The sequence below is a fragment of the Podarcis pityusensis genome (genome assembly GCF_964106645.2).
Source record: "Podarcis pityusensis genome assembly, chromosome: 8".
Classification (NCBI taxonomy): domain Eukaryota; kingdom Metazoa; phylum Chordata; class Lepidosauria; order Squamata; family Lacertidae; genus Podarcis; species Podarcis pityusensis.
Genome location: NC_138033.1, coordinates 68,201,717 through 68,224,143, shown reverse-complemented (window position 1 = coordinate 68,224,143; position 22,427 = coordinate 68,201,717). Strand labels below are relative to the sequence as shown.

At 46.4% G+C, this 22,427-nt stretch overlaps 1 protein-coding gene across 5 annotated transcripts in view; it reads left to right on the top strand.

Annotated features, from left to right (window-relative positions):
- PRDM16 (PR/SET domain 16) overlaps nucleotides 1-21,651 on the top strand; it is a 454,646-nt gene extending 432,995 nt beyond the window's left edge. For 2 of the 5 annotated variants that reach the window (XM_081016023.1, XM_081016022.1), the window contains exons 15-17: nucleotides 3,590-3,820; nucleotides 5,332-5,506; nucleotides 9,284-21,651. In XM_081016023.1, coding sequence (XP_080872149.1) covers nucleotides 3,590-3,820; nucleotides 5,332-5,506; nucleotides 9,284-9,418 — 541 coding nt within the window. In that variant the 3' untranslated portion in view covers nucleotides 9,419-21,651. The remainder of the gene's footprint in view (nucleotides 1-3,589; nucleotides 3,821-5,331; nucleotides 5,507-9,283) is intronic. The other 3 variants (XM_081016025.1, XM_081016026.1, XM_081016024.1) reach the window with 3 other exon arrangements.
- The last annotated feature ends 776 nt before the right edge of the window (nucleotides 21,652-22,427 follow it).

Below are 22,427 nucleotides of genomic sequence, written 5' to 3'. Positions count from 1 at the left end.
CTTGCATTATCATTATAGTGCACTTCTGACTTAGTTTGGTATTTACAACCCAATTCTACAGTGTGATGATAGAGCATGTCTGAGCTGCTTCGGAACAGACTGCAGGTGGGGGCTCACAAAACACAAAAGTGCTCCTTCATACAAAAAATGGAGTAAAAAAATCCTCACACGTAGAAAATAGTGTTTCAGGGAAAAGGTTGACATGCTAGATTTCTGAATACAGCAGTACCTCGGGTTAAGAACTTAATTCATTCTTAACCCGAAACTGTTCTTAACCTGAGGTACCACTTTAGCTAATGGGGCCTCCCACTGCCGCCGCGCGATTTCTGTTCTCATCCTGAAGCAAAGTTCTTAACCCAAGGTACTATTTCTGGGTTAGCAGAGTCTGTAACCTGAAATGTCTGTAACCTGAAACGTCTGTAATCCGAGGTACCACTGTACAAGGATTTATTTGTGAGTGTCGGGAATCAGATTCCACGACCTATAAGAAAATGGTTTCCTCAGCCTCACCTTGTATAAACATTACTGCTAATTTGACCTTTAGATTTCAGCATGCATGGAACTCCCTGCCACAGTAACTCAGGCTGCTGAATGTGACCTTTTCCCACTGCCCCTATTCCCTCAGAATGGATTCGGAGCATCTTAGCAGCTTGATACAACAGGCTTAGGCAGGAGGTGGACACCAGCACTGGCCAAGAGGAAAATATGGCAATCTCATTCAGTACCAAAACAAAACAAAACAAAACACAAAAACCCTGTGAAATAGTTTGCTTTTAAAACTTTGTGCTTTAGATCTAAATGAGAAAAGGAAACCCTGAAAAGTCAAGGATGGAGTTTTGGTGGAAAATCAGGAATCTTTCCACGTTAGTTGCAAACACACACAAATTGATACCAAATTAGAGGTGGAATCCTCAGCAGACTGGCATAATTGATCTCTAGGGAGAATGAAATTGGGGGGACCTGGCTTTCATATGTGTGGGTTTTTGTTGTTGTTTTTTAATTACAAGCAGCTTCTGAGCTTGTTTAGACTATGTGATGAGATGCAGTGCTCACAGGAAGCTTGTGTGCTCCCTACCCTTAATTTTTTTAAACCTCACATTGGCTGGGGGGGGGGATATTTAATCAGCTTACGAACCAAGAGAAGAAATAAATAGGGTCCTTTTTGTACCCTGCACACAAATAAATACTCTCTCTCTCTCTACATCCTACTAGGCAGTGCCAGTTCAATTACGATCAGGCTATTCTGATCTTTCCAAATGCCATGTAATGTGAACATGGACATTTAAGAAAGAAAGAAAAAAATACTTAATTTGTGTGTGTGGTTTTTTTGCATCGAGAATTCCATGTTTGGAGTGGGGCCCCCAAGTCAGACACTCATCACGGCATTTCTGATGGCTCTTGAGGGTCGATGCTTATTTTCTGTCTGGGACAATGTTGTTCCTGGATCCTTGTGGGCCTGTGGCAAAGATATCATCTGAATTAAGCATGGCAAGCTGTCAGCGCCGGGTTTATAGCCAGCCAAGCATACAGAACTTTGAAATGAGTGATGTCATTCAAGTTCCTTATTTACCTGGCATGGGCTGTGAACTTCTCCAGCTCAGCTGTGTTATATCGATTGAGTGTCATTTCCATCCAGCTTAGGATACAGGCCGTTTCAGAGCATCAGCGAAGATCCCTGGGAAATAAAAGTTTTCCATAGTGCCTTAAGTATACTATGGCAATCTCAAACACCGTGCAAATTGTTGTTGCTGCTGCTGTTGCTTTTCTCACCAAGGGACCGGAAGCAACTTAACATTAAAGACAATTTAACTTCGTTAAACTTTCTTCCTATTTTTCCCCATCTTTTTTCTTGTTTTTCTATTTTCTTTTTGTGTAAATTCTTTTTCTTTCATAACAGAACAATGTGTTTGATTATGTGTAAATTTTTAATGTGGGAATCAAGATTATTTTTTAAAAAACCATTAAAGACAATTAAGAGCAGCCAAATTAAAAAAAAAAGACAGACCCAGCTATACAGATAAAAGGCAGGGCTTAGTTATCCTACCCACTAAAAGAAGCCACAATTCCAGTCCTTTCAAATTAAGGGCCAAAAGCTCAGGTAAAGAGAAGAGGCTTAAAAGCAGGGGTGTACTTACGGACTGGTCAAGTTGGCCCACCAAGGGCACAGACCCAAAGGGGTGCAAAAAGTGTGTCTCTTCACTCTTGGTCAGAGTGACTAGGAGCCCGCCTGCTATGAACTCTCCCAGCAGCTTTTCCACCGCTCCGGGTGGCCGGGCAAGGTGTGCAGGCTGTTCTGGGCTCCTTGGCAGAGAAATATGGTTGCTGACAGGGGCCACGGCAGCTGCGCCTTTTCCCAGTGGCACTGTTAGATGTGTGAGTGGAGCGCCCAGTGGAGTTTGGGGGGAAGAAAGAATGAGAGTGGGTGAGGAGTTGGAGGAGGGAATGGAAGAAGAAGAAGAGTTTGGATATGATATCCTGCTTTATTACTACCCGAAGGAGTCTCAAAGCGGCTAACATTCTCCTTTCCCTTCCTCCCCCACAACAAACACACTATGAGGTGAGTGGGGCTGAGAGACTTCAGAGAAGTGTGACTAGCCCAAGGTCACCCAGCAGCTGCATGTGGAGGAACGGGGAAGCGAACCCGGATCACCAGATTACGAGTCTACCGCTCTTAACCACTACACCACACTGGAATGGGGGAGGCAGAAGGGAAAGCAGCAAACTGAGGGAGGAGGGAAGAAGGCAGACTGGACCAAGGTGGAGGAGGGGAGGCAGACCAGACCAGACCTGACCCTGATGGTCACCGGGGGAAAGTCACTGGCGAATGCAGAGAGCGACAAAAAGCAAACTTTTTGAGTTTCTGGTCCATGGTCTCTCCTGACTTCAGAGGCACAAGGGAGCCTAGGTATGCCTCTCCCTAAAAGTAGATCCATTAGTACCTGGGATGCTGTAAGGAGTGCGCTCAGTTGTAGCCCATGAAGCTGTAGGCCATGGGACATGTACTTTCCAGGTAAAAAGAATGGGACGCGGGTGGCACTGTGGTCTAAACCACTAAGCCTCTTGGACTTGCCAATTGGAAGGTTGGCGGTTGAAATCCTCGTGACGGGGTGAGCTCCCGTTGCTCTGTCCCAGCTCCTGCCAACCTAGCAGTTTGAAAGCACGCCAGTCCAAGTAGATAAATAGTTACCACTGTGGCGGGAAGGTAAATAGTGTTTTCGTGTGCTCTGGTTTCTGTCACAGTGTTCTGTTGCACCAAAAGCAGTTTAGTCATGCTGGCCACATGACCTGGAAAGCTGTCTGTGGACAAACGCTGGCTCCCTTGGCCTGAAAGCGAGATGAGCGACGCAACCCCAGAGTCGCCTTTGACTGGACTTAACTGTCCAGGGGTCCTTTACCTTTACCTTTTTACTTTCCTGGGCGTAAGACATTCTCAAAGGAGCAGAGGTTAGGAAGGTATGTGGATGAGAAAATGTCCTAGCATATTTCTTATAACCCAACAGCCGAAAAGCACCTTTACAAACTGAAAGTCATCTTTGCTCTCTGTTTACCGCAACCCCCCTCCAAAAACCTTTGCATTTGCAATCCGCAGGCCTGAAATCCAGAATGCTGATGGCAACTCCCAGTGCCATGGCCTCGCAAATGACAAAACGGAGGATGTCGACGAGGAGGAGGAAGAACTGGAAGAGGAAGACGATGACAGCCTGACGGGGAAGTCGCAGGACGAGACGGCATCGCCGACGACAGAGCCGCAAGGAGGGTATGAGGATGAGGAAGATGAAGAGGCCACGTCCCTTACCATGAGTTTTGACCGCACCCGAAGGTGGGTGGGACAGGACTTTCAGTGTGTGGTGGGGGGAACGCCTGCTTTTCCCACCCCTCATTGGCAAGTCGTGGGGGGGGGGGGATCGTGAACCATCCATTCGGCGTGGCTATAGCATCCACCCTAGAGGTGCATCGGTACCTCTGCAATGAAGGGAGTCTAGCTCAGCTCTCAGCATTGGCCTTGAGCTGCGGTGACAGGCAAAGCCACGGAACATCATCAGCATCCCATGCAAGCTTCCGCAGGCTGGAGAGAGAGCCTTTGGGCACCTTCACACATGTCTGCTTCATCCAAGGCATCCAGGGATCATGGGAAGTGCAGTTCCCATGGGTCCCTGTATGCCCTGGCAGGCACGTCTAAGGTCCTCTCTAGCTTGTGTCCCTCCCAGCATGGATGAGAACTCTCAACCTCACGCAAACACACACACACGGCTGGGAAATAAGGCATAGTCAAGTGTACTATGGATCACCCAGCATTTTTCAGGAAAGACTGTGAGGCTCAATCCACTCATCATGGCAGTGTTTTGAAACCCTCTATGCTCACCATATTTCACCTGCAGTTGGTGAGGCCCTTGCTGTTTTTGCTCTTCACCATGGCATTACCCTGAGGGAACTAGGTGCTCCAGAGCCTAGAGGGGCCCTTTTGGACTCTTTTGTCACCATTATGAAGTCCATAACTTTCAGCTACACACACACACATGCGAGCAGACGCCCGCAGCTTCTTCCTCCTTGGTCTCAGTGCTGCCCTTTGTAGAACTCGGCAGGGAGGAGGCTGGGAACAACTGTTTGGCTCAGCCTGTTGTTGGCTCTGGCGCCACCTGCTGTTGACCTCCCCGCCTTCCACCCTACCAGTCTGGATGGGCACCACCTGGTGCTGACACACCCCCATACAGGCAAGCAAGAGGCATTATCAGAGTGCAAGGACCCAATCCCGCCAAGCAGAAGCACTTGGTGTGTGGGGGTGGGCATCGCAGGAGCAATGGGGTCTGGGGAGCATCCCAAGGGTTGCAATGTATAGCAGGGCCAGGGCAGGCACATCTGGCCTCTGGGCCTGAGCTTCCTCACCCCTGGTACAAGGGGGCACTGAGAACCCCTTTGAGGCATCTCCAGGGAGAGCTCCTCAGCTGGGCAGTGAGACCAAATGGCGCATGCAGCACCACATGCCAGTGAGACGGCGTGCGATCCAAGCTCACACAGCCATGCCCACGCCATGCTTTGCTTGTTCCTCGGTGTCATTTGCAAGCCCCTCGTCTGTCCGTCCATGTGCCTGTCTCTCCTTCTCTCTCTCTCTCTCTCTCTCTCTCTCTCTCTCTCTCTCTGTGTGTGTGTGTGTTGTGTGTGTCCCTCTCCCTTTAACACGTCCTGCATGTAGCTTCCGGGCAGCTCCTCCACAGTCTGTGCATGTTGTCAGCCCCTGCCCGAGTTTGGCGACGCTCACCTTGGCCCCGTTTGTGAACAGTCAGATGCGCTAACAGGTCCACCCCTCCCCTCCCCTCCTGGTCATTGGTACAGGTGTGTTGAGGAGGACGAAGCCGGCCTGTTAGATTTGGAGCAGTTACCGCAGTTTGGGAAGGGGCTGGATCTACGCAAGGCGTCCGAGGAAGCTTTTGAAGTTAAAGATGTGTATAACCCCACCTTAGACTCTGAGGCAATAAAACAGACTCTGTACAGGCAGGCTAAAAATCAGGTAGGTGTACCCTTGGGATATTTTCCACAGTTTTCCCTCTCATGGTGACGAAGGGGGTTCAGCCCGTCTGGTTTCCTTTCCTCGCTGAAGGTCCCCATGAGCAATGGCCAACACTGGGAACTCGCAGCCAAGCAGTGGCAGGTCCCACAAAACATTATAGGGGCATGTTTTCATCAGGAGTTATGGGTTGGGTTGCCTACCACTCTAACCTCAGAGGCGATGGTGGGCAGGGCGAATGGGTCAACCTGCACGGCCAATTTCTCTTGGGTTTTATAGGCTGAGCCAGTGTTTTGTAGATTTGCTGTGGGGAGCGGTACCAAGAAAATGCATCAAACATGGACATGAGTTGCTAGAAATTTTGAGGGTCTTTTTCTCGGTGGTGGGGTAGGTTGCATACCTTAATTACAGGAGAGGTAGCCTTGGGTAGATGGTTTGGTGGTGGGGGTTTTTATTTCAGTTTTTTAATAAGTCCGAGAACTTGCCAAGTGCAATTGGCAGTCAGCAAACCTCCCTGTCTTACCGCATCCTTCGAAATTCCTTCCAGCCACGTGGCTGCTTCTGCACTAGGTCACCATGAAATGCTAGCGGCTAGAAGGGATACAGAAGGCTGTGGAGCAGGACCTGTCAATGTGGTCCCCTCCAGAAGTTTTTGGATAGCAGCCTCCATCACCCCTGTTGATTGAGGATGAAGGGAGTCGTGGCCCAAGCAAACCAGGCGGTCACTACCTTGCCTACTCCTGCTGTAGGTCATGGGTGGAGAATCTGTGGCCCTCCAGATGTTGCTGGAATAAAACTCCTATCATCCCTTGCCATTACCCATGCTTGCTGAGGCCCATGGGTGTCCAACCACTTCTGGAGGACCATTGCTTCTCCAGCCCTGCTTTAGAGAGACCAAGATTCTCGCTGGCTGTTGAATTATGGAGAAATAGGTTCAACCCAGCACTTGTTTCATACTGCCATAGCTTGCCACTCCTCGCCTTGAAAAAGGAAGAAGCAAGAATCCTTGGCAGGAGCATTGGTGAAGTGGTAGAGATCCTTTCAACTGCCTCTCACATCACCACTCTTTTCTTAAACTCAAGAAACATTGCTTTGCAAACTGCAAAGTTCTGTTGAGAGCCCAGCTGCCCACCTTCTCAACTTGTTTGAAGACCACCCTCTGCATCGATACATGTACAAATTTGGGTGGTGGTCTTGCGGGTTGCAGCCAGCTGAGTTCTGCTCAGAGAAGACCCATTGAAATAAACAAGTCTACGTTCTTCGTTGCAGTGGGTTTACTTTGAAGATGGTCCCCATGCAACATAACCCCAGTATTCATGCACCCTGTCACAGCATCCCTGATCCTGGGGAGATTTGAGGTCCGTGAAAATTCTCTCTCATAGCTCCCCCTAGCCTTTCTTCCAAGAACTGCAGTTATTAAGATTTTTACCTGGGAAGATAGAATTGCTGTTTAAACCATTTTAAGTCTGTAGGAAAGACCCTCCCTGATGGTAGCTGCAGAGAACCTCAAGCTCCCCTACTTTTGTTTTGTGTGGGAAACTTAATTATCATGTTCTTGTTTGTTAAGAAAGAAAGGGAGGTCTCATTTCCTGTTTCCATGCATGTCTCTTTGTCTTTGTCTTTTTAATACTAATATGCTGAAAACCTACTAATTTTTTATGGACTTTGTGTTCTCTGTTCCTGTTTCCCTGCAATTTCAGTCTTGGTTTTACAGAGGGCTCCTGTTGTTGCTTTGCTACAATGGTATATACACCAACACAGAATTGTGATTTCACCAAAGGCAGTAGAGCTGAGAAGGAGGGAGAACACAGGATTTCATTTCCCAAACCTAAACCTTTTTACTGTTCACTCTGAAGTCCATCCTCCTCTTTTCCTAGTGAGGAATCCTGCACTCATCTCCCTGGATTCCATGGTCAACATTTGCTATTGGATCTCAGTAGGATGGGGATCACAGGACATTGTTTCCCCTGACCACACTTTTCTGATACTGATTCAGATCAATCAGTCTGGTGGAAACACCATCCTCTGGTTGGATGGCCATGTATCAGGGATTATTTAACTGTGATTCCTTCATTGCGGGGGGACTAGATGGCTCTTGGTCGTATCTTCCAACTCTACAGTTCTATGAAATAAACCCTCTCCCCCTGGATTCCATAGCAAGGACAGCCTAAGAACTCATCCAGTTCAAGCAGTGGTTCCATCAGGGGGCAGAGGTCCAGGGATGCCCCACTCAGCAGAAATGAGTAGGGTGCCTCCCCCTTCCCATTGCAGCAGTGCTCACTTACCACATTTGGAAGCAAGTGGTGACATTGCCATCTCAAGGAGGGGGGACTAGCTTTCTCGGGCTCAAGGACCACATTGCCACCTTCCAAGCCCCCAGAGGCGGCATGCCAGAGGTAGCGAGTGTGGCTTAAAAATGGGCATGGCCACTAGAGCAGGTGGGAGGCAGGTCATCCCCTTCCCCATTGATCCAATCAATTATTTGATGCGGGGCAAGGGGGCAACCTCAGTCAGGAAGTGAGGGAACTGAAACATAAGGATGCCAGAGGATGAGATGTGTAAACTGAGCCATTCTGATTTCCCATCTCACCCCCCACCCCAAAAGCAAGGGTAGCCAATGTGGCACATTCAAGAAGCTACTGAACTGCAACTCCCATCATCTCTTGGCCATATGGGCTGGAGTTCATAGAAGACAACCTTGGCAGCCACTGAGATTTAATCAGAGTAGATGCATAAAAATTAAAAGACCTTGGGGGTCGTGCCCGTTCCCTTCGCTGGGTTGCATTCAGTGCTAGCCCTGCTCAAAAGAAACCCACCCCAAAGAAACCCACTGCTCAAAAGAAACCCACTGATGGGCATGACCCAATTAGGTCTATTGATTCCAGTGGGTCTACTCGGAGTAGGACTTGGTTGGCTACAAGCCAGCAGGGGTATATTCTGAGCGTGAAGAACGCCAGACACAACTCTTGAAGTCTGGCAACATCTGGAGAGCACAGTGCTTGCTACCATAGGTAAAGGTAAAGGGACCCCTGACCATTAGGTCCACTCATAACCGACTCGGGTTGCAGCGCTCATTTCGCTTTACTGGCCGAGGGAGCTGGCGTACAGCTTCTGGGTCATGTGGCAAGCATGACTAAGCCGCTTCTGGCAAACCAGAGCAGCACACAGATCGCTGTTTACCTTCCCGCCGGAGTGGTACCTATTTATCTACTTGCAATTTGACGTGCTTTCGGCCTGCTAGGTTGGCAGGACCAGGGACCGCGCAACGGGAGCTCACCCCGTCACAGGGATTCGACCTTCTGATCGACAAATCCTAGGCTCTGTGGTTTAACCCACAGAGCCACTCGCGTCCCTTTTCCCATGCAAAAACATGCCACACCACCAGGAAAGTGCTCTTGCACCAAAGTACCTTGAAGTGAATGGGGGTGACATTTGTTTATCATGACTACATTTATGTCCCACCTTTCCTTTAAGGTGCTTAAGGAGGTGTACATCATTCCTCTTCTCCTATTACATCCTCACAACAACCCTGTGAGGTAGGCCAGGCTGAGAGACTGTGCCCCCTTAGTAAGCCTCACAGCTGAGTGAGAGATTTCAAACCTGGGCTTCTGGGTCTCAGCCCAGCCCTCTAACCACTACACCGCGCTGCCTTTCTTAGAATCCTGACACACACACACACACACACACACACACACACTTTTCTTTGCTGACAAAGATCTGACCAGCATGTATTGATGCCCTCTTTCCCTCGCTGTGTTTTTCTTCTCTTCCCCCCCTTAGGCTTATGCAATGATGTTGTCCCTTTCTGAGAACACTCCCCTCCATCCTTCTTCCCAGAACTCTCTGGATGCTTGGTTGAACATGGCAGGTGCTGCTTCTGAGCCAGGAGGCTTCAGCGCCGTCGGTCATCTCTGAGAGGCTGGAGGAGAAGGCGCCCGGCCCGAGATCCCAAGCAAGGAGGCCGAGGTGCCACACGTCTCCCCTCTCAGACCTTCTGGTCAGCAGCGGAGGACTGGACAGGAAGCCCTCGGGGCTCACCCACCCACCACCGGGAGAAGGAACCCACCATGGACAGCTCGTTCCCTGTTCCGTCCGACCTAGGAAACCACCACCGCAGCAGACCTAGGGGCCTGCCATCTCTCTGACGCATAGTACATCCCAGGAGCGAAACTTGCTTCCTGCATTGGGCTGGGAGGGGGGGAAGACCAGGTGCATTTGTCGTTAGCAAATCCAGTCGTGCCCCACCCTCTCACATTACAGACCGTGTTGCTGAGCCAGCAAAAACCTCCTTGTAAACAACCCCACCCTACCCCACTTGAAGTCCTTTGACCCTCATATCCAGTTCTGCTACGAAGAAGAGAACGACGTTCTAGGTCAGGTCCCATTCCAATGAAGTCACTGGAGTTCTGCTGAGATTAGGACTTCCGTTGAGTTTTGTTTGCTTCCTTCCCCCTCTTAAAAAAAAGAAAATAAGGTGTCAAGTTCCTTTCCCTCATCTTAGGTGCACCCTTCTTCGGATGGCCTCTCTGTGGGTAATAACCTCTCTTGTACCCCAGTGGTTGCCTTTTGGAAAGCTTGTTGGCACACTTTTTTAAAGGAAAAAAACCCTCTGTAACTCCGGTTTACAGCCACCCATTGCCACTTCTCTTGGGGGGTTTTCACCCGTTACGTTTGACGATGAGTGCACAGTCTTTCTTGCCCGGGGTGCACATCTACTGAGCTGTACGCTTGTACGGTTATTCACATGTAACAATCAAGGAGTGTACAGTCTGTGTGTGCAAGTCACAATTTTCCACACACACGCTGATCGCTGTGTTCAGCATAATGTGTGGAACAAGCCACACATTATGGAACAAGCCACACATTATGTGAAGTTCTGATGCTGAGCTGAGGAGCAGCTGGGGCTGTGGAAGGAAACTTTGTGTATGACCTTCACTATCCCACCTGCCCAGGTTCTCCTTGTGATGGAAAACAGCCTGTAAAAATGGGCAAGAGAGGTGCTATGTAATTTCCCTCTCCTGTTGCACGGCCAGAGAACAGAATTTTTACTCCCCTATAGCTTGAAGTAGTTAAGGTTCTGGACTTTGTGGTGGTGGGGAGAACAAAATCATCTCCTCTGATAAATGGGGCGTACAGACCCTCCTTCCCTCTGACCCAAGAAGCGTCACAAGTCTTACAGAAATTCCCTTTGCTTCCCTTTGAACTCCTCTGTTTGCTTGTTTTGGTCTGCCAGATTGCCAAATCTGCCTTGCAGTTGCGCTTTCCGTGGAACTTTGACAGCAGCTTCGGCACAGGTGTGGATCGGGCCCACTCCTGGGGTTCTTAAAGTGGGACCTGGGGGCATCAATCAAAGCATCTTGCTAGGGTCCAGCTCCCCCACAAAGCATCTTGCTAGGGTCCAGCTCCCCCTTGTTTCCCCCACAGGGATGGGCTGGCAACCTCTCTTACAGACTGTGGCAGCAGAGTTTTGCACAGAGACCTGGCAGAGGTCAAACCGTGAGTCTTGTGCCAACAGGTGGGACTCCTCCAGTCTGTGGCCAGGTCAGCTCCCATGCAGAACACCAGACTTCGACAATTGGGTGCCATCCAGATGTTGTGGTCACGACTCCCACCCAGCACTGGGATTTGTAGTCCAAAACATCTGAAAGGCACCAGATTGGCAAGAGGCTGTTGGCAAGAAGACAAGGTCCCAAGACAACACCATCCAAAGCCAGCCTTATTCCTCTCTCCCCAAACTTCTTCAGTATAAAGGGGCAACCTTTCCCACCATATTCCAGAACGACTATTTAAACTCATTCCTAAAGCAAGGAAAAATAGTATTACGAGGGTGTCTGATTGGTTTTTGTTTATTTTTGTTTGCAGATTTTCAGTTCTGATTCCCTCCCGTCCAGTGCCAATGTTTGCAAATCATCTCTAGATCAAGTTCCAGGACACAGAAATAGTATTGAGACCTTAATGCCGAATTGTTGTGAGTCCAGCATTCGCTTTGCTTAGGGTTCATCCAGGTTTAGGGGTTTTTAGAGTACAGGGTTGGTTTTTAGAGTAAGTTTGGGCAAGAGGGGTAATTATCAGGTGCTCAGGTCTTCCTGTAGTTGCTGCCAAGGCAGAAACTAGACAATAGGGCAGAGGTTGCCAAAGAGGTGCCCGTGGGCACACATCTGCCCACAGAGGTCCTTCCTGCTACCCATGTGATCCCCTCCCCGGTTTCAAGTTGAGCTTGGAAGCAGCATTCTGTGGTAACCAAGAGCATGCTATGGTTGTGTCTGCTGGCTTGTGGGGTGTGTAGCACCTGTGAGTTATCTCTGGCTTGCAAATGGGCCCCACGGCTCCCCAAAGCTTGGCGACATCTGCATTGTGGCCGGCCGGAAGTGATTGTACTGGAGGAAACATTAAGACGGGTGTTGCTCCTTCTCTCTCTCTCTCTCTCTCTCCCCCCCCCCACCCCATCCCAGTATTATCTAATGGGTGGGGGAGAATGTGAAACAACATAAGCAACATCCTGCATTTATTTCTGTCCCTGTTGTACTTCACTGGTTTTGTGGCACCATGACAGTGCCACATCCCGAATTTTTGTTTTACGCGGCGTTACAGGGAGAGAGGAAAGCAGACAGCCAGGGTTACCGATTGCAGTCAAAGGCACCACCTTGTAGATAACATCAAGCTCTGACTTCAGAAACCACCTCATCTTCCCATCTCTGTGTTACTGTACAGTCATACCTTGCTTCTCGAACGCCTTGCGAGTCATACTCTTCTTCTTCTTCATACGTTTTGGCTCCCGAACTCCACAAACCCAGAAGTGAGTGTTCCAGTTTGCGAACGTTCTTTGGAACCCGAATGTCCAACTTAGCTTCCGCAGCTTCTGATTGAGTGCAGCAAATGCCTGCAGCCATTCGGAAGGCGCACCTTGGTTTTCTAACATTTTCGGAAGTCGAACGGACATCCAGAATAGATTATGTTCAGGTGCCAAGGTACGACTGTACTGGAGATTTTGCATTCTGAAATAGTTGGCTATCCCATCTCTTTCTTTTCCCATTGATCACTCTGCACCAGGACCTTCCTTACATAATTGCCCGTGCACTGTAAAAATGAGTTTCTCACAACGGCATAAACTTAAATCAGCTTTATTATTCCAGTTTACCTATCCTGGCTCCCCACCTCCCACCCCAAGGTTATTGGGAACTGTGGTTTGGTCAAGGTGATACTCTGTCGAAGAGATTGCTAGGTCTCCTGGCAGCACTATGTTCCCTGGGAGAAAGGAAATATGGCTAAATCAGTTTGCAATCTGTAGTGCAGATGTGCCCCGTGTTAACATTTTGCAGGCCTGTGCAAATACCCAGAAGTCATTTCCAAGTCTTGAAGCTAAGTGTCTAGCTGGTGCCTTAAGGACTGTATGCAATCAAGTCCAACTCAGAATTGGATCCAAGTTAGTAATTAATTTCAGCCAGTGTTGTCTGAATAAGATGAGCATTGGTTGGATAAATGTTTCAGGTGCCAGGGTACCTTCTCACATGCATTATCATTCATATATTTTCAAGTTTTGCTTTTAAAAGCCAGCTTTTTTTCAAAAAAGAGAGAAGAAGCTTACAACTTTAAGTCTTGTCAAGGAATTGGAAGGCAGCCATTATTTTTTTTAAAAAAAGTACTTCTACCTACACTCTCCTGCAAAACCCTAAATCTCCTAAAACCTAATGACTCCAGTAATAGGATTGCCATAGGTCCTCTATTTCCAGGACATGTCCTCTTTTTCATGGGTATGTAAAATGGGAGTCATCACAGACATCTGTCGTTAAAAGTAGAAGTTGGCGAATTTATCCTCTTTTTTGCTCTTCAAAATATGGCAACCCTAAATCAGTTGGGACTTTGCAGAGAGGGGGGGGCAAAGGGCACACCTGAGCTGAACTGAAAATTTTCAGAGGACATTTGTCAGAAATAATATTTTGAGATTTTTCATTTTCTCACCTCCCTAGGGGAAAAAAAGACTAAATATCCTCCATCGTTACTCATTTGCAGGTCGGGTCTTTTTGTTTAAGTTTTAGTACCTTGCTGGTGGTGACCACTGTTTGTATCACCTAATGTCCCAGAATTGTGTATTTTGGGGCATACAAAGTGGTGGTTATGCTGACAGCACAGATCTTAAATTTCAATGGCAAAAAAACCCCCCAAATCCTTAAGAAAAGAAAAGAAAGACATTTTTGAATTTCTCCTCTCCCTGGATAATTCTGGCAAAATGATCCCCCCCAACCTCTTCCTTCCTTCTATCCTTCCTTCCTTCCTTCCTTCCTTCCTTCCTTCCTTCCTTTAAATGCTTTATTAACTCACTAATGCATTGAGATAAATCAAAAGTTTTTTTACAGATAAAATGCAATTAGGGTTTCCTAAAGTACAATAACATTGTAAGAAACTCAGAGCAGCGTAAAAGTTTGACTTTGTCATTAAACTTATTCCAGAACATTACAAACAAAACCCATTTTGCCCCAAAGTGCATAATGGTTGACTTATGCAAATTCTTTTTAGAATATGTTAACTTGATCCATATTAATACAGACCCAATCATTTCTATCTACTCGGCTTCTGTAGGGAATCGACTTCTCTTCCATTTCTTAGCAATCGCTACTCTTGAAGATTAACTGCTATTTCTAGGTCGTTTTCCAAGATAATGCCTTTCCAATTACCAAGCAAGAAAATTTCAGATTCTAACGGTATGAACGTTGGGTCTCTCCAACTTCTTCATCTGCAAAGAAAGTGGAAAATGTGAAAAGGTCATTTGCACATTGCTCTTTAAAAAAGAAGGACAGATTCATATTTTAGCAAACGTGCTTAATTAGCTGCTGTTGCTTTAGACATCACCGCCACCAAATAAATCTCACCTGTATTTCAGGAATAAAATCATAGAATTGTAGAGTTGGGAGGGACAATAAGGGTAAATCACCTCTAACTTCAAGCCTTACTCAGGCAGTGCTATTTCTGAGCATCGACATTGTGATTTCAGTTCTTCTGCTTAGCTAAGATGCGCTGAGATGTTTCACCCCATATAACAAAGCTACCTTAGATCAGATTTGATCTTCTTGTCCAGTATTGTCGCCTTTGGATGGGCAGAAACTTTCCACAGTCTCAGGAACGGGGTCTTTCCAATCACCTGTCACCTGAGAGCCATTTTTGAAACTGGAGATGTCAGGGTTTGAACCTGTGACCAGCTGCATGTCAATGCTTTTCACTGAGCTGTGAGATCTTCCCTATCTGTTGTCAAGTATTATGCTTCCTAGATCAGCACGGAGGGCTGATGAAAGCCACATCACTGGCAGAATGGCTATTTGAATGTTCTTCCGAAGCCTGGTCTGGCTCCAGAATCTCTGGGTTCATCATGTGAGACCCACCAATGCACACCCTTAATTGTTGAGCGACGGCCGGGATCATACAAACCGAGGGAAAAACCTTTCCCTGTAAGGCACCTCCTTCCTCTAAGAGGAATGAAGAGACCGGGCAAATTCTCTCCTTTTGTGCTGAGCTTTGAAGGAAAGCTGGAAGGGCCTTTCAGGTGCTGATGGTTCGGCGAGGCTTCTGACTTCCAGGACTTTTGGTCAACCTGGCTGACATCTGGTGTCAGCCGTGCTGCAAAACATATACAGATTCTTGTGCATCTTCTCTGCTCACTTTTGGGGAATTTGAGTGCCACCAACCTTAGCGCACCTCCCTACAGGTGAGAGTCACAGCCAGTTTGGTGTAGTGGTTAAGAGCGGTGGACTCATAATCTGGTGAACCGGGTTCGCTTTCCCGCTCCTCCACATGCAGCTGCTGGGTGACCTTGGGCCAGTCACACTTCTTTGAAGTCTCTCAGCCCCACTCAGCTCACAGAGTGTTTGTTGTGGGGGAGGAAGGGAAAGGAGATTGTTAGCCGCTTTGAGACTCCTTAAGGGGAGTGAAAGGCAGGATATCAAGTCCAAATTCTCCCCCTTCTCCTCCTCTTCTTCTTCTTCTTCTTCTTCACAGAAGACACAGAGCCATTTAGAGTGGATGCCTAACTTCCTCTTCTGCCACACTGCCAAGCAGTGTTGAGCGTAACCAATGGAGGCTGGTTCACTTAGGCAAAGAGGCCACTGGCCCACCAACCTCAGTCTGATCATAGCCAGCCCTCACCTACCTGCTTCCTTACTTAACAACCAGCCCAGGGGACAACACTGCCTGTGCCTTCTGATCCACCTGTCCCAATGGGGCATTAGCCACCACTGAGTATAGCGGTGTTGGGGGGTTGCAAACTTTCCCCTGGGATTCCTGCTTTGGCATTCCTGCTTTTGCATGGCCAGGAAGTCTGGGAGAGAGCATCCTTATCTGGGAATTGTTGTCGGTGAACAGATTGCAAAAGCCACTCTTAACATTCCATTCATTGGCACTTCTCCTTATGCTTCTACAAAGCAAATCATCCCATTCACGTGGGCTGTGTGTTCAAACAGGGGCCAAATTTTTATATATAGAAAAATAAAAGACTATTGGGGTATTCTATGAGATGGTGGATTTTTCTTTAATCTGTATATAACTTGTAATTTTTTTTAAAAAGAGAGAGGAAAACACACACACACACACACACACACACACACACACTTATTTTATTTCTTCCTTAACAGTATTTTATTATTATATTATATATACATATATATATATTTGGCGTTAGATATCATTATTGTGGAAAAAATAATAATGTTAATATAAGTAACTAGTGAAGGACCAAAACGGTGTATAATTAAAGGCTATTATGCCATATGACCAATAAGTAGGACGTAGAAGGGTGAATTGTTTTCCATAATTAATTAATTGTTTTTATCATTGTCAATGTGCCAAATGACCCATAAGTAATGAAAGCGCTAATCTGGCAGCCAGCTTCCCAGACAATCATATGCTGCGTCTAATTTGGTTTCTTAAAAATAATCATCATAATATTTCTATCATATTTGCATTTAGAATTAAGTGTTCTATTTATTTTCTAGGGTAGTTTGGTTTGGCAAAACAAGGTGGGAGGCAGAAGAAAATTATAAATTATAAATATCTATATTTTAAAAAAAAAACACCCCGCACAATCACACGTGTGAGTTCTGCATCAGAGAATGCCACCCGAAACAGAAATCACGCCAGCAATTATGAGCAGTATTCACTAGCGGGGCTTTTCTTTTCTTTTCTCCACAAACCTTAGTTAAATAATTACGTTCTTTTCTACATTTGTTTGTTTGTTTGTTTCCCTTTTACCGAAATGCATTGAAATTAATTGTGTGAATAATCATGTATGTTTTGGCCATAGCGAGATGAATAATGTAGGACTTAGTGGAAGCCAAACTGCAGCAGAACAGAGATAGCGACGATTGCAGCTAGATGGAAACCACGGCCTCCTCTGACATGCAAATGCTTAACAACAGTCCTCAAGGTGTTCCGTATTAGAGTCAGACGGCATTTATTTCAAGTGTGCCACTTACATTAGAACATACCAATAATTATTATTGTTTTAGGAAGTCCTCCCTTTCCTCCCCTCCCCACCACCAAAGTCCTGCTTGTATTTTTGGTCTGATCTGAGCAGTTTTCAGCTGTCCTCCAAAGTTCCCCACCTGTCGTGCTGTGCTGTGTGCAGGAAGTGATGTTTCCCATGGGTCTCTTGACATGCTGGCTACTGCTGCTTGGGCGGGTGCACTGAGTGCAGAATTCTAGCAGACGAGCCTTTGCTGTTGCCATGAGCTTTCTGAACTTTGACACCCAGTATTCAAACCCCGTGAAACGTCGAAGATTCTTTTGTTAAGTTTTTACAGTGGTACCTTGGTTTTCTAGCATCTCAGAAGCCGAACGTTTCGGTTTCAGTATGCCGAAAAGCCAGAAGTAATCGCTTCCGTTTTCAAACGCGCCTTGGAAGTCGAACGGCTTCCACTGTGTGTTTTTCATTTTTTTCCCCAATTGAACTTACAGCCCAACCTTTTGCGCCTTGGTTTTTGAACATTTCAGAAGTCGAATGGCCTTCCGGAACACATTACGTTCGAGAACCAACGTACCACTGTAGGTTTAAAACAGACAGATGTGGGGCATGTAATTTCCCTGTGTTTCTTCCCTCCCACCCCGCAATGCTGTTACAGACATGCTTCCATGGAAAGGCGTGAACTGGGTGTTGTGGTGTCTAGATGGGGCTCCTTAGATGCTGGTGTGTCCTGTCCAGCTCCACCTGTGCTGTTTGAATAGAGGAGAGAGAGGGCAAGTGCTAAGCTTGTAACTCTGGAAGACCAGAATGATCTTGCTAATGGGCTATAAGGAGGAAACTGCCCCCTTCAACTCATGTTCACTGGCACTTTTCACGCATCCTGAGTGTGAATCGGGGCTGATCCAAGAGAGCAGGGAATTCTGGATGGAGTAAAGTGCCTGCTCTGTCCTATGCCCCATTCCCTAGGCTCAATATCTCGGTGCCTGTATGCGTAATAATACTGATCTCCATCTCCTGTTCATTCCACCATTGTTGCCTCTCTGTTAGTGTGCCCCTCAAAAAACCTGGTTGGCTATTTTTCTGGATTGTTTCACAAACGTGTGCTGCAAGAGCACATATCTCGGACTGCAAACAGCTTGGTGATTTCCCTAAGGCTCCCCAAATGTCAGGTTGGGTCAGGGAATAGGAAGCAGCATCCGACACCTGCTAAAAGATACTGTCTATAATATGTCAATGATTTGGGGGAGGGGGGCAGGGGAGTGTCCCTGAAGTGAGTCACCTGAAAAAGTGGTTGAGATGGGGTTAAAGTGTGGGTCAAAGCATCTGCATTCCTTTATAACCAAAATTAGACCCCTTGCTCTTTCAAGAGAGCCAGTGTGGTGTGGTGGTTAAGAGCGGTAGACTCGTAATCTGGTGAACCGGGTTCGCTTCCCCGCTCCGCCACATGCAGCTGCTGGGTGACCTTGGGCTAGTCACACTTATCTGAAGTCTCTCAGCCCCACTCAGCTCACAGAGTGTTTGTTGTGGGGGAGGAAGGGAAAGGAGAATGTTAGCCGCTTTGAGACTCCTTCGGGTAGTGATAAAGCGGGATATCAAATCCAAGGTCATCGTCTTCTTCTTCAAGCCATTAAAGGGGCAAGCAAACAAGACAGGAAAGTTGAAATGGAATTAGATGGTTATGTTGTGAAGCTCGGCAGCAAAAAGGACTGTGATTGCCAAGGTGCATTTTATGTTGCAAACACAACCCTTCCCCCCCCCCCCCTATATAAAACCAGCACTTAAGGAGAGGTTGTGGCTCAATGGGTAGCACACCTGCTTGGAATGCAGAATATCCCAAGTTAAATCCCTGATATCTCCAGGTAGGGCTAGGAAAGGCTCCTGCCTGGTGAAACCCTGGAAAGTTGGCATCCCTGAGGTAGATGGACCAACGGTCTGACTCAGTATGAGGCAGCAGCATCATGTTAGAATTTCGCAAGATTATTTTCTCTGTGTGTGGAGAAGCCTTCGAGTTCCCCCAGTCCTGTCTTTAGGGTGACGAATTATGAAAAGCACTTGCTCAGTGGGAAGAAACCCCCCCCCCTTGACTCCCCAAAGAGGGTCTCATGGCAAATGAACTACAGCTGCACCACAGGGCAACTTCTGCAAAGGACATTTCTGATGGACTGTACCCGTGTACAAATTTAGGCACCAATAAATACCATAATGAACCACAGAAAAAGCACTGGATTGAGTTTCTCTCCGTCGTACTGCAAGCTACTGACTTAAAACATTCATTATTTTAATATGCTGTAATTTTTTTGTGTGTGTCGTGGTCTGAGGGAGCGGGGAGGGGGGGAGGGAGGGGGGATGATGCATCATGGTGTAGAAACTCACAAAAAATGAATGAAGGAATGGTGCGATCTACTTGCGCCGCTTTGCCAATGAGAATGTGGGCTCGAAACATTTCCTTCTATAATGGTCAGTAGGTGTCCTTCACAAACCCGTCAAACTGTTTCCCTGTATATTTAACAGATACTGTGATTAAAAGGTTTTGTTTCGCCTTAATCGAAGTGTATTTTCTTTTCTTTTTCGACTTTCCCCCCTCGCTGTCTCTGATTCCTCAGTCGTTGATACCACTTTCAGAACGATGTATGATTTATTATTATTTTTTTGTAAGGAAAAATAAAAAAACAAACGGCAGCTTTGCTTCTTCCTCCCTAACAGGCAATTCACAGAAGATCAAAAGATTCTAAAGCCATTTCTTAGAGGGCAATATCTACACCAGAGACTGAAGCTGCAGTTCTGCAACCCACTTACCTGGGAGTAAGCCCCATTAAACACAGTGGAACGTATCTCCAAGTAAACATGCCTCAAATTGCACTGGAAGGCTGCAATCCTATACACCAGTGGCGGGCAGGTGGTGAATCAGTGTTAACACAGGAAAAGTAACAACACACAAGTTGCTTTGAATTAATTTGCTGAGATGAACTGATTTTGTTGTTGCTGAGAAAACTAGTAGTGCATTTGTGTATGAAAAGATTCCTGCATGACCGTTGGGGTCCCTTTCAACATTACAGTCCTATGACTCTTACAGATAGCCCTAGCTAGTCCTGGAAATATATCCTCAGACTGAGCCTGTGACAAGAGCCCTCCAAGTCCTTAATAGCACTGCCATTTTGCAACTGGCCCTGGCTAGTGGATCTCAGGAGCACCACTATGGTGCACTGGTTAAAGACTGTTGGACTAGGACCTGGGAGAACAGGGTAAAAAATCCCTAGTCAGCCATGAAGCTCCTCACTTTGGGCCAGTCACTCTCTCTTAGCCAAACCTCCCTCACGGGTTTGTTGTGAGGATAAAATATGGAGGAGAACCACGCATGCCGTTTGGGGCTCCTCGAAGGAAACTTGGCATGTGAATGCAACAAAGAAATAAAAAGTGCTAGGGAAGGAAAATGGATTCATTGGACCTGTAATCTGCCCGCCTCTGCTGTATATGGTTTACCTGGGAGTAACTCTGGTTGAAATCAATGGGGCTTATGACTGAATTGGACAGAATTGCACTTTCAGTGTCTTAACCCTAGCCGTTCCATCTCCCCAGGGATCCTTGGGAACTGTAGTTTGGTCAGGCTGAGAGTCTCTAACCAGAAAGTCTCAGCGTTCACAGTAAACTATCATTCCCAAGATTTTGGGGAGGCAGCCAATGCAATTAAAAACTGACATATGTTTCTAGTGTAGATATGCCTCGTTGTCTTAGCTTGTCTTTCTCTGCGTCTTCAGAATGCAAGCTTTTTTTCCAAAAAAAAAAAAAAGCCCACTGCCTACCTACAAAAAGATGTAATTTTTTCATGTTTTTTTAAAAAAGAACCTTATATATATAAATGGTAGCAAGGATTATGATTTGTGTATCTGTCCTCATCTTCCTGTTCTTATCCCATGCTCCTGCCGTTGTTACAGTATACACGTTTGACCTAGGATATTTTATTTCTTTTAGAACTGTATAGTCTCTCTCCCCCCCTCTCTCTCTTGCTTTTTTTTTTAATCAATTGTAAATGTCTGGTTTTTTCCAATAATGTTTTTAAAACACTGCGAAAGAGGAAGGTGCTAGTTCCTTAGCATTCTGGAGTGTATATTGCTTCTATTCTGTTTATAAGTAAAAAACAAAACAAAACTGTGCATGACTTGTGTTTATCAGTCATTATTGTGTCCGTTTGTGAAATTTTTATTAAAAAGGAAAAAAAAATTCAGTAGATGCACTTATGTATATGTGATTAGGGGTTTTGTTTCATTTTTCCCCCCTCCGTTGTTGTTTCGTTTGGGGATTATTATTATTATTATTATTTGTTCTTTTTTTTTTGAGTTGGGGCTAGAAGCCTTGAACTGCCAAGGAAAATTTTAAATAAGTGGCAGTTATTAATTAATACGAAATCGCTTTGTTGGGAGAATAAATAAAGTAAAAAAATAAAAAAGAGGTGATGTGTAGAATATAATTAAAATAAAAGGCGATTTTTTTTGCAAAAATTTCACTTTGATGCTTGTGATAAAAAGATGAAAAACAAACAATGTACTTGTGTAGAGAAATTCCTTTAAAAAAATAATGACTAGAAAGCGCTGATTTTGAGGTTAATGCTGTAGAATAGGAATGTATACCAAATGTAATCTTTCCAATGCTACAACGGATTTATACATGAGATTGATATGCAATAAACCTGTGTGCTTTTTTAAAGGATGCTTTTCTGCATTTTCTTGGGATGCGTACAAAATAAGTTGAATGCATAATGAATACTATTTACAGTCATACCTCATGTTACGTCCGCTTCATGTTACGTTCTTTAAAGTTACGTCCCTTGGCGACCCTGAAGTACCATAAAGGGTTACTTCTGGGTTTCACGGCTCGCGCATACGCAGAAGCGCAAAATGACATCACACGGATGCGCAGAAGCGGCGAATTGCAACCTGCGTGTGCCCCGACTCGCCGCTGCAGGTTGCACTCTTTTCATGTTGTGAACGGGCCTCTGGAACAGATCCTGTTCGCAACCAGAGGTACCACTGTACTGGGCACTGAGTCTGGGTCCTTGGTTTTTGCATTTGTGTGTGGGGGGGGGGATCTGTTTTCTGTGCAGTTGGGACAACAGTCAAGCAACCTTTCTTTTTGCCACCATTATATATTGTTTGGGACGTGGGTGGTGCTGTGGGTTAAACCACAGAGCCTAGAACTTGCCAATCAGAAGGTCAGTGGTTCGAATCCCCGCGACAGGGTGAGCTCCCATTGCTCGATCCCTGCTCCTGCCAACCTAGCAGTTCGAAAGCACATCAAAGTGCAAGTAGATAAATAGGTACCGCTCCAGCGGGAAGGTAAACGGCATTTCTGTGCACTGCTCTGGTTCGCCAGAAGCGGCTTAGTCATGCTGGACACATGACCTGGAAGCTGTACGCCGGCTCCCTTGGCCAATAAAGGAAGATGAGCGCCGCAACCCCAGAGTCGGCCACGACTGGATCTAAT